The 12,375-nt window shown below is 42.9% G+C and overlaps 1 protein-coding gene across 1 annotated transcript; it reads left to right on the forward strand.

Annotated features, from left to right (window-relative positions):
* The first annotated feature begins 1,501 nt into the window (after nt 1–1,501).
* On the forward strand, nt 1,502–12,060 carry LOC133129341 (ornithine decarboxylase 1-like). Its single transcript, XM_061243356.1, has 10 exons — nt 1,502–1,626; nt 3,343–3,485; nt 3,819–3,992; nt 4,614–4,786; nt 5,868–6,084; nt 6,506–6,592; nt 7,005–7,164; nt 9,878–9,993; nt 10,165–10,379; nt 11,242–12,060. Exons 2-10 carry the CDS (start codon nt 3,384–3,386, stop codon nt 11,384–11,386), a joined length of 1,389 nt encoding a protein of 462 aa, XP_061099340.1. The 5' UTR covers nt 1,502–1,626; nt 3,343–3,383; the 3' UTR covers nt 11,387–12,060.
* Nucleotides 12,061–12,375: the final 315 nt, after the last annotated feature.

Here is a 12,375-nt window from a genome sequence, read left to right on the forward strand (position 1 = left end):
AGATACAGTTTGAAAGCGTTAAAACTCACAATTCTATCCATATGACCTATTTTAAGATGCCATTGCTTTAGCGACAACAGTTCCTTATTTTGTAACATGTAGGTGGCAAAACAAATGTGTGGGGATCTCACCATCTCGACATTTTGGAAATCCATATACTACACAAAATAAGGTAATGTCAGTGTTCTTTCAATGATAAGTGTTCAGCGGACCAAATTCATTATAATGTAATTCAGAAAATCTGGAAAACGTTCATAGAATGTCCATTGTTTACTTAGAAGTTCTCTGGAGGAATTATCATTGTTGTTGTTTTTATGTTGCATACTTCCACAAAAGTACTTATACATATGAATGCTATTACCTATGTATTGTATTGGCTCTCTGGAGCAAGAAGAGCCCACGTACAAAGACCAGTATGGGTAATCCTGTTGTCCAGTAAATGTGTGATGCCCATCCGTCAGGAAAAAATACAGCATAACTTCAGCTGAACCTACAACCAGCTAGCAGTACGGTGTTGAAGTAACGATTGAGAAGTATTTTAGCATTGTCAATACATACAGAGTGGTACACTTCGGCAAAAACTGTTCTTGAGATTTTAATGCCAAGAAGTTCACGTTTTATCACAAATTTGTGATAACCTCAATGAATATATTAGTATACAAGATGTTATCATTGTGATTATTGTACTGATTTTGTACAATCTTCTCGACCTGGGAGGGAGAGGTAGGGGGAGGGTGACAGGTGGGGCAGAAGTTTTTTTTTCAGAATTTAAAGGTGTTGTATAATGTAATGAGCAAAATACAGTATTTTATATTTATATACTTCATAAGACCCATATTATCATTTAGTTTCCATGTCTCCAAATGTCCTTTTTGGAAAACTACATGGAAAAAAATACAGAATGCTCATTTTTGCTGACATTGTCATCAAATTTTAAAGGGGAAAGTGTTTTGGCTCTGGCTCCAAGCGTGCCAGGCACTGCCACAATAATCTGGATCCACTCAAAAAAGAAAAACATCTTCCACTTCCACTGTGTTTGAGATTTAACTTTGCTTTAGTAATACTTAAAAATTAACAAGAGTAATTCTGACTCATGGAAAACAAACCCCAAAGGGTTACCTTTCAGAAGTTCAAGAACAGTAGCCATTTAATTTTGGGTATGTCATTTTCAAGCTTGTGTTAAGAAAAGGGGTGATAGAGTTAAAAACACAATTGTCATTTTGACAAAAAAAATTATTCTGTTATTCTGATCCAGCCCTAGTATGTACACACCCAAACGAGTCAAGAATCATTAGTATAATTAATATATTGAAGTATTATACAATGCATGTTTGCCAAGAAGTTCCCTTTCTATTGCATGCAACACACCTCAGTACTTTTCTTCTTCATAAACAGTTACAGAATAGTTCCAAAGAGGAGGAGGGAACAAGTGAAGGAAAGGAGGTCACTTGTTTTTGTGTATACCAACCATATCAAGATATCACTGACACTGCACTTTGTATAGAACGATTCCCTGCCTATAAATACAGGTAGCCTACTACCTCAATGCCACTCCCAGCCGGGAACAGTACCATAGTTACAGTTACAAGCTCAGCTGGTCAGGGCATTGTGAATGCTGTTTATAAGGTGAGTGATTTTCATGCTTTATTTCAATTGATTAACAGCATAAGCTTCTGCTTAAAGGCAAGAACACAGGTTATGGAAAGCCATCGATGGCAAAAAAATTAAAAGAATAAAGGGTTTCATCACAGTTATTTTTGCCCAGTGACATGACTTCATAATTTCAAATATTGTATTTGGGAAACCAATAAGTCAACATCGATTTTTAAACTGGGTTGCATCATGTTTAGAAGAATTTTGCACCATATTAAGCCACATTAGAATCAGACATAGCATGCCATTGCATGCCATGAAGAACGCATGCATATGGAAGATTCAGTGACTCAGTAATTAATTTCAGTAATTAAATGCACATCACTACCGAGACACGTGATCATTATTGTCATTGCTTTTACTTAATGATGCGCATTTATCATGCCGTAAAATCACAATGCATTGCATTTCCTTGCGCTTTGTTGAACACAGACGTATGGGGGTAGTTGAGGAAAGGAGGATTGAAAAACAATACTTGAAATAATAGAGGCAAAATGGTTTCACAGCATCGTTTGTACAAATGGGTTAGTTGTCAGTGACAAATGACTGAAAATATTTAATTATATTCTTAGAATATTATAAGCACATGACATAGCAATCGTTGTAACAAGACATCATCACTTTATAAGCCTGAATATATAAAATCACTGCTCCTTGAGCCACAATGATGTGATCCTTTTCAAAAACCAAATAATTCTGAAACAAACGGTGAGGGGCGTAGAACTGGGTTTACTTAAGTGAGGTTCGAGGCACTTAAACGTCATGGAGGAGTTAAATTATCTTATAGACCTGGTATATCCATAAGGGTTCATTAAAACATCTGACGCCAATGCGTTTTGGCAACAAAAACCTTCATCAGGGCGTGGCTTGTCTTGGCTTGCCACATGGTTCGACTTTCCCAGTTATTTTATGACGCTCTTGGCACCAGCTCTTCAGCCTTTTCTTTGAGTACCTAGTGATTTGTTGCTTTTCTCAACCAAATAATTCAACTTTTTAGTGGAGAAACTACCCATCTTTATTAGTCGGCAAGAGCATTGCCCCTGCCCAGGCTGACTTAAAGCAATAATGAGGTCAGTGGTGAAAATGGAAAGATTTGCTTCAATTAAAAACATTAAAATAGTTATGTCCTCACACGCACACACGCATACATACAAAGATAATATTGAGGTCATGACCTCAGTGGTAGTTGGGGGCCTGCTCCTGCCCCAACTTGGCTGGTATCACTGCCCCCACGGCTGTGCGGATCTTATCGTGGCTACACCGGGGATCGAACCACCGACCTTGCGTGTTCCACTCATGTACCTTAACCACTACGCTACAGACCGCCCTTCAGAACTGTGTACCTGATTATGCAACTCATTGATCTGATCTGGGTGCAGTTGGTGGTGTGGGGAGAAGTGGTTTAACCCTTGTGTAGCCTTAACATTCTGTATACTCCCTGTGTCCTAAGGGTGAAAAGATGACTCTGAAAATGCCTTCAAATAAAGCAGCTTATTTGAATTTTAAACCGCAAATCTATTTTGCATGAAAGAAACAACCTGTCACTCATCACAAACCTTGTCATCAAATTTCAAGTTGAAAAAAGATCATTTAAGGGGTTTTCCTCTGCTGTTAAACATAGTGGTGGGTCATTTTTAACAAGGGTTAACATATAAGCAGAGGTGTTTTCTTTTCCCCTTGTCTTTGCAGATAGAAACATCTTGAAAACAAAAAATAAAAAACTGGCAACCATGAGCACTTTCACTCCAGAGGACTTTGGCTTCACCTTCCTGAAGGATGGGACTTCTGTCCAGGACTTAATCGATCAGAGGATCAAGGCGTTGTCTGCATCGGTGAGAGTTTGAGCTGTCATGGAAGGCTGCTGGTCAGGTCTTGGAAACAAGTTGTATACTCCCCTTGTCCTATAACCGGCCTTCACTAAACCCTTAAAATAGAGCAGCTTAATTGAATTTTAATTTAGGGGGTTTTCTCTGCTGTTAAACATACTGGCAGGTATGACCCTTAACACAACACAAGAGTTAAGCATTTGAAACTGCAGAAACGGCAGATCTCCACCAGAATTTGAGATCCATGGTTTGGCGTCTTGCCTTGCTGCCGCTGCGTTGATGCCAGTCTGTTGTGTTTCGAGCTCGGTGTCCTCAACGTCCCCTTTCGCCATTCCCTAGGATGCCAAGGATGCCTTCTACGTGGCGGACCTGGGGGAGGTAATGAGGAGGTACCTGTTGTGGGTACGTGAGATACCTCGAGTCACGCCCTTCTACGCCGTCAAGTGCAACGAAAGCCGCCCCGTTGTCATGACGCTTGCTGCTCTGGGGACGGGGTTCGACTGCGCCAGCAAGGTACTAACCCCAAGCCAGAAGAGTGTCAGTGTATGCATGATTGTGTTCTCAGCAATTACCTGGGCTTTATCTGGCTAATAAGTAAATATGTAACAAAATGTCGGCTACACATATTAAACACTGATTTTTGCTACAGGTTGCTTATTCAGGACATTGTTTACATCAGGGCGGCCCAAACCCGTTCCTGGAGATCTACCGTCCTGTCGTTTTCACTTCAACCCTAACTAAGCCACACCTCATTCAACAGCTCCAGATCTCATTGAGCTACTTAGTAGGTATTAGTAGAATGAGGTGTGCCAAATTAGGGTTGAAGTGAAAACCTACAGGACGGTAGATCTCCAGGAACAGGTTTTGGCAGCCCTGGTTTACATGATACGCTATACATGGCAGTGATTTAAATGTATATTTTATTCCGAGTTTAGACAATGGGTGTTTTTCTTTTTTCTTTCAATATATATTTTTTGACCCCTGTATCAGGATATACTTATTAGTACTTATTACTATTAATACTTATTAGTAGTGTGCTAGTTCATTCATGGAATAGACTCCAGTTCAACATTTGTTGTCCTAATCTGAACCACTCGGGATGCCCTGTGATCCTTTGCCCCTTTCCGCTTTTAGTACGAGATGCATCTCATAACGTCTCTTGGGGTGGACCCCAGCAGGATCATCTATTCCAACACCATCAAGCAGCGCTCCCACCTCAAATACGCCGCTGCCCATGGGATCCAGAAGATGGTCTTTGACAACGAGGCAGAGCTTGTTAAGATCGCCCAATGCTTTGAAAATGCCAAGTGAGTGGTTTCTATATATTTTTGTTCTTTTCTGCTTGGCACTCCACCCAGATAACCAGCAAAAATGTAAGGGAGGGATGAGTGCTCGGCCGCGGCTTCAGGAGATAAGACAGAACACCCTCCCATCCTTGGGTGCGCTCAGGTGCTTGTTATGATAGAAAAGAATGAGGAGGAAGTGCATCCAAGGTCGGTTCCTCCTTAACCAGCCTAGGAGGAACCACGGATGATAAATGTAACCTTTAGCAGTGTGTTAATTGCAAAAGAAATGTTATATGACTTAAGGAGCAGATGTGGGCCCAGGAGTACAACGCGTGACGGAAAAATACTGAAACACTGTATGAAGATGATTGGCTTTCACCGTAATGTATGCATGCGACAACTTAGGATGTGTAATGGTATAAGAGTAGACACCCTGTCTGCTAAAATCTAGAGTGTTTACTCACATTGGTGTGAGACATTCTCCATGCTTTGTTATAGGGTTAATAAAGTTCGTATTATTGAAACTCTCCTTGCTGTGAAAGAACTGGGTTCTTTTAAACGGGAAAGGTTGCTTGCAAGACGTCCCTCCTTGGAATTTCCCCCACACTGTCTAATTACTTTTGGTCCCCTAAAATGGGAGGGACACTGTATAAAAATGGATGTGGTTCCTACACGGATCACCCGATGTCGATGGTAACACCCTCAAATTAAAGGAGTCCATCTGCACTTCAACACGATTTTCCTCATTTCGTTTCAAATCCAATGTGGTGGAGCACCAAAAGAACAGAAGCTGTGGCACTTTCAAAGTACTTACAGATTGCACTGTGTGACAGGCTGATGCTTGCATGGGTAGACTGATGGATGCATATTTAGATGGATGAGTAATAGATATTATAAATATTTGGATAGACAGACATTTGGATGGAAGGATATTTGGGGTGGTGAATTGTTAGATGGATAATAGAAATTTAGACAGATATTTGGACGGATGGATGCTTCAAATGTAAAAACTCTGCAGACACTTTGAGTTTCCACATTTGTGCATCCGCTTTGGAAAAATTCACCCTTGACCGGGCCCCTCCCACCCTTTCCTCTTCCTCAGGCTGGTCCTCCGCATTGCCGTGGATGACAATTATTCCATTTTCAAAATGAGCAAAAAGTTTGGGGCGAAGCTGGAGAGATGCCCGGCGCTCCTGAAGCAAGCAAAGAAGCTGGGGCTGGACGTCATCGGGGTCAGCTTCCACGTGGGCAGCTACTGTATGAATCCTGTGGCTTACACAGAGGCCATCGCAAATGCCAAAGGCATCTTTGACCTGGCGGTGAGCACCTGGCACCATGTGAAAAGCTCTACTCAGCTGGCAGCTACAGTTAGAAATGCCATACAATGTTGTAAAGGAAACTATTTGGACAATAAACCCAAATCAGCTATCTCAAATTCCAGGTTGAGAGGGCTGTTCTTATTTTTTCTTATCTTTCAATCAGAAGTTATATTTTGCCCCTAGAAAGAAGATGTGTGGGTCTTCTCTCATACATGAGTGCAATGAACCATTCAAGTACTGAAACACCAGAAACCAGTAGATGTTGTAACTATCGAGGACTGGACTGGAGATTTGTCAGAGCTGATTACATGGTTGTGACACTGAAGCATCTGTGGCTTGATGAGCTGTGGTCTTGTGTGTGTGGTAGGAGTCTGTATTGTGTAAAGGATGTAAAGAGTCATTCATGGCTGATTGTTTGCAGGCAAAGATTGGCTACAAAATGACCTTCCTGGACCTTGGTGGAGGATACCCTGGGTTTGACATTCCCGATTCTCTTTTCTTTAAAAAGGTAATCATTTTTCCACTCTCAGAAAGCACACCGCAGGTGTGCAGGGGAGCCTCAGGTCTTTTCTCATAAAAGGCTGATGTGGATGTGAAGGCTGATGGTGAGCCTGCACCAATGCTGTAGAAATGAATGTGTAGGTTTAGCATGCTCAAATCAGGCTTTGGAGGCCAGTAGTGCTGCTGGTTTCTATTGTTTACCACCACACGGAATGGTTTTGTACTTGAATGACAGGTGAGAGGAGGCTAATCAGTGACTTTGATCAGACAGTCAGTTAACAATCAGTTAGAAGAGAGAACAAGCATTACTGCTGGCCAGACTTAGACAATCTCGACTTGCACAAGAGATACTGAAGAACAGGAGGGTTTCATTGTGATCCAATCATGACCTGACCTGACCAATACATCCCCATTTCCAGTTTGCCGTTGTAATAAACCTCGCTCTGGACAAGTACTTCCCCGTCAGCACCGGAGTCCAAATAATCAGCGAGCCGGGCCGCTACTTCCCATCGAAAGCCTACACGCTGGCTGTCAATATCATCGGTAAGAGGGTGGACATGGAGAAGTCGGCCGACGATGGTGAGTTTGCTCTGTAATTAAGCCTTATCCCCAGTCTGGCACAGTTCTGTTTCCACATAGTCTGAACACACAACATACTTCATGAGATCTGAAGTGGGGCGGCCTGTAGCGTAGTGGTTAAGGGACATGCAGTGGTTAAGGTACAAGACTGGGACCCGCAAGGTCGGTGGTTCGATCCCCGGTGTAGCCACAATAAGATCCGCACAGCCGTTGGGCCCTTGAACAAGGCCCTTAACCCTGCATTGCTCCAGGGGAGGATTGTCTCCTGCTCAGTCTTATAGACTGTAAGTCGCTCTGGATAAGAATGCCATTAATGTAATGTAATGTAATGAAGTGGAGCAAGGTCACCTGTAAGATGTGTAAAACCCCACGCTAACCCAATGACGGAATTTAGCGGGGGCCGAAGGGGGTTTTGCGTTCTTGTCCTTCTGGCGTTGCTGGGAGAACATTAGTAGGGTTAATTATTATCCTCCGTACAAGAACAGAGCACAATTACGTTTAAGAATATACTGGGTCCGTTGCCACGGGTCGGATATGGATTGACCTGCCCCATATCCCGCTTACAGCTGGCCAGAAACGGATCAATACAATTCTTAATATTCTCCATTCTCAAACGGGGCCGTATTGTACACTTTATACGGTTACTATAGTTTCACTCGTTTATCTGACTCCATTTAAAATATAATTTAGAAATTTGGGTTTGCAATTTACGCGGACCTCGGGAGTGATTACATTCGACTTGTACCTGCGCCACCATTACTCAATATATGCTCTCGCGATTAACATTATTGCTGAAATCTAAGTTTGGTGTAGAACTCAGAGGCTGAGGGTCCAGTCAACACAATACATGCACGATAGTTGCGAGCCCAGGTCGGTGTAGCATTAACTGGGCTCCTTAGAGCTAATTTGGCAGGAACCAGCGCTGTAACGCCCAAGGGTTCCCTTCGCACCAAATCACAAGAGTCGTGCGTCACTGACCCTTTAATTGGCAGAAACTTGCTGGCCTCACAGCTTAGAACTACCACAAACGTACCAAACTGCCGATCGGTCAGTCTTTGGCCCCCATTTTCCCCCCGAGTATTCAGTTGTAATTTAGGCTGAAAAGGTACAAGATGAATTAGAGTCATGGAGATCACGCAAGTTACAAACAAAATAGATTATTTGCAGACAGGTAGGTTATTAGCTTTAGAATATCACAATCAATTACAAAATACACAAATTAAGAATAGAGGTAGAGTAAATAATCATACCTAGCCTGCTTGGACTACACACAAACACAGAGTATAGAATATGCCGTGTGGAAAGTCGAATACGATCTTCCGCTGCTACACATACATACATACAAACATACATACACAAGACATGTTGTGTGGGAAGTCGAATATGATCTTCCTGATACTTACATACACGTACAATATGCTGTGTGGGAAGTCGAATACGATCTTCCCAGATTGGTCTGTCTCCCTTGCTTTTATGCCAAATCATACGTTTGGAACCAGGCGGCAGTGCCATGAATAAACCTGGAGGGGTGGTCAAATCTGGAATTTAGACCCCCACCAGGGTGGGGGTTGTTAAGTAGGGAACATGAGATGATTACCAAGAGAGGACATGCAGGTTTTCCCTTGAGTGACTGAAACTATATTTTTTTAAATTCCATTTGGTATGAAATGTATCTCATCCGATTCCTTGATTTTATCAGATCACATCCATACCAAACAGATTACCCTTATGTTTTATTATGTTGCAGTTATCATGAAACTTCCCTCCTGATTATCCATTTTACATGCAATTCCTGTTACCATTACATGAGACTTAATGCAATAATACAAGGATCACATGGGCGTCACAGGGAGGTCACCAATGTTCTGGAGGATTCTTTTCCCATGACCCAACTGGCCTTGGACCACCCATACATCTTAACTCCCCAACAGGTAGTCTAAACAACATTGAAACCCCAGCTCTCAGGCCCCTCACAAATGGCAGCCCTTCCTGACCTTAACCACTACGCTACAGGCCGCCCCATCATATCTATGAATGCTGTAGTTGGGAGTTTTCATGATAACTGCATTATGCTGTAAATATGTATTTGTGCCTCTCTTGGAAATATACCTTTTGGATAAACCTGATTTGGGTGAATTAAAGGAAAGGAGACACAACCCCAGATTGCTTGGTTTCTTCTCCTTATCTCCGAAATCCAGGCCTAAATTCTTGACCCTAAAAGTGAGTCACCCATCTATAATTTACAGCCAGGCCCACCAGGCAGGGGCTAAAACACATGGCTTCTACAGAGACAGCTTTTGCCCAGTTTCCCCTCGGCTCCTGAATGGTTATGCTATCAAAGGTAGACTGTTACAAAAACTAGACCATTACAACAGTCGCACTGAACCAATCAGTATAACACCAAACATTACTATATTCTGACCTGGGATTATCATGAAACATCTTTATACCATCTCCAGTATTCTGTATCCTGTCAGGAATGTGAGAAAAGGGGGGCCCCCAGGGCCTAAGAAGGCGCCTCTAAGAATCATTCTCTAGCTCTCCCCCACAGGCATGTGTGCCAGCGGTGGGGGCTAACAATGTATACTCCAGGAGGGGGAAGTCAGCAGGCTGACCAGCGCATGAGACCAAATGTTACTTATGACTGGCTTACAGATGGCACCTGTTTCTTCTCATGCAGCTCTCAACTCCAACTCTCCTCTCACTCCCACAGGCAAAGAAGACGGGGCCAACAGTAAGACTATTAGTTACTATGTGAATGACGGCATCCACACTTCATTCGGCCTCGTCCATTTCCCCTTTGCCTATGTCCTGCCAAGTACACACAAGGTACGAGCACAAAGTTTGTCATTGGTTTTGCTGCCTTCATAGTCCTGGCAACCCTGCCAATCTGCAGTGCCAGATCATTTGTAAGTGTGTCTGCATAAGTAACCATGTACTGTTGCAGTTCCAGGTTGTGTTTGAGTCCTCTTTAGTTCATGTATCCCTGTCTCACTGCAGAGAAGCAAGCCAGGTGAGGGCTTCTACCCCAGCACCATCTACGGACAGACCTGTGATGGGCACGACCAGATTGTGGAAGATTACAGCCTGCCAGAGGCACAGGAGGGTGAATGGATGTTGTTCAACCACATGGGAGCCTACACTGTCAGCACCATGACCAACTTCAACGGCTTCCCAAAGCCTGAAACCCAATTTGTGATGACCCGGAAAGCATGGTATATGCCTGAGTATCTTATGTTTTCTGTCCTTTACCTGAAATTCTCCCTTATTTGTAACATTGTCAGGGACCAGAACAATAGACCCAGCAGCAAGACCACAGGAGTAAGTTTAAAGTCTTTATTAACCTTGCAACAGAGTAGACAGGCAGGTTCTATTAACCAGCAAGCCGAAGCAACAGACATCAGGTAGTTTGTGAACGAGATTCAAACAAGGGGGTCGGTACAACGGCAAACAGATATAGCGGGGGTAATCCAAGATGTAGTCAATGTCACAGGCAAAGGGTTGCCTGGGCAAAGGGTTGATAACACACGGGCAGTCCAAACAAAAACAGAATCCAGAAACAAAAACCGATAAGCCAAACACGAAAAACTATGGATCAACTCAAAACAGAAGGATAAATCAAGAGGCGGAGGGCTAAGACAAAATGGGTCACAGCAGAAATCAATCAGAAATAAACATTGGAGAGTATGGTCATGACACATAACAATCTGGCTACGAAAGACAGAAACAAATGGGTTTAAATACACGCAACTAAACTCGGATCAAAACGAGACGCGTGGTTTGATAATGACAACATGCATTTCAATCGTGAATGAAAAAAAAAAAGACTTGGAAGAAATGCAAAGTGAACAAAGCCATGCTGCAACTTGAGCCAGCAAACATTTTTGTGGTGAAAGGTTGTCTTGGCATTCAGGTGAAATCCCTGCTCCATGGCCAGCACCCTGCACATGGCCAGCAGGTGTGGGCTCAGTTAGTTCTTGATTGGTAGACCCTCTGGCTCAACCTACTAGCTGCTGGATGCCATTGTAGATACTAATCTCCATTGACGCCCCCCCCCCCCTCCTTTCCTGTCTCCAGGCAACGCCTTCTGCAGATTGCTGCTGCTAAGGGGGACCAAGCCCTTCTTCAACAGCCCAGTCCCCATGATGAGCCGGATGCCTGCTGCCCTGTGAAACCTGGCCTCGCCCGCAAGCACAACCTTACAGGGAAGGAGGGGAAATGATTTGTTTTGGGAGGGTGAGAGGCAAGAGTGTGCATGTTGATCCTTTCCTCGATGGTGTAGGGTGTGAACTTTCTTTTTTTATGAATTGGAGCAATACTTATCGACAATGACGAAATCAAAAACAAAGCATATGATCATGAGCCATTCAACACACATCTCTCTATTCTCATTCCTTTTCCCAAATGCATGTTTGCCCATCGACTGTTCAAGGTGTCATAGAACCTGGCCTTGAGGTCATCATCTGCAGCGTTGGTAGGTGCATAGAACAGGATTATGAGGGGTTTCATTCTCCCGCTATTTGGTTCTGAAAGAAGCAGTGATGAGGCAACAGACGATTGGTTCCAATGCAATCGGAGCCTTCCGGGTCTTGTTAGTCATCACAACGCCTACTCCCTCTGTGTAATTCACTCGCTCTGCTTCATGCCTGGAGTAGATCACGCACTGCACTGGGTTATGTCTTTAAAGTCTTCATTATCTACCAAATGCTTAGTTTTGGAGTTCATGATTCACCACATGCTTTAATTTGATCAGTTACAGTTTAAAACATGATATGATATCACATGTTCAGGATAGTGTTTTTGCAACTAAAATGTCACTGGATTTCTTTTCACTTATTTTGTTCATTCGGGTCACACACTGGTACCTTTTCCTCAAAAATAAATACATTTACAACATTTGTAGCAAGTTGTGCTTTTATTTTCTTTTCCTTTTTTTGCAACACTGCCTTGGCACCTTCACTTACTTCCCTTTGTGTGTTTGTGTGTGTTTCTTTTTCCTTATCTTCCCCCGACACTTTTCTGAACAGTAGATTAGCATCAATATTGTTCTGTCCAGGCCAATACTGGACTTGGAAATCATATTGAGCTCGGCTGTGGTAAGCAGGTACGTGAAGGAATATGGTAATTGTGGAATTTGTCCACGACTGCCCACTTGAGTGACAGAAACTCTAGCTGATGGATTACGTAGTTATGTTTTGACAAACTCAACTT

The sequence above is a fragment of the Conger conger genome, chromosome 1, assembly GCF_963514075.1.
Source record: "Conger conger chromosome 1, fConCon1.1, whole genome shotgun sequence".
NCBI lineage: Eukaryota > Metazoa > Chordata > Actinopteri > Anguilliformes > Congridae > Conger > Conger conger.

Bases quoted from the DNA above. Each gene is read 5' to 3' on its own strand.
- LOC133129341 (XM_061243356.1), top strand. From the start codon at position 3,384: ATGAGCACTTTCACTCCAGAGGACTTTGGCTTCACCTTCCTGAAGGAT. The intron at 3,486-3,818 runs GTGAGAGTTTGA...GCCATTCCCTAG, and splicing joins TCAAGGCGTTGTCTGCATCG to GATGCCAAGGATGCCTTCTA. The intron at 10,380-11,241 runs GTATATGCCTGA...TCCTGTCTCCAG, and splicing joins GTGATGACCCGGAAAGCATG to GCAACGCCTTCTGCAGATTG.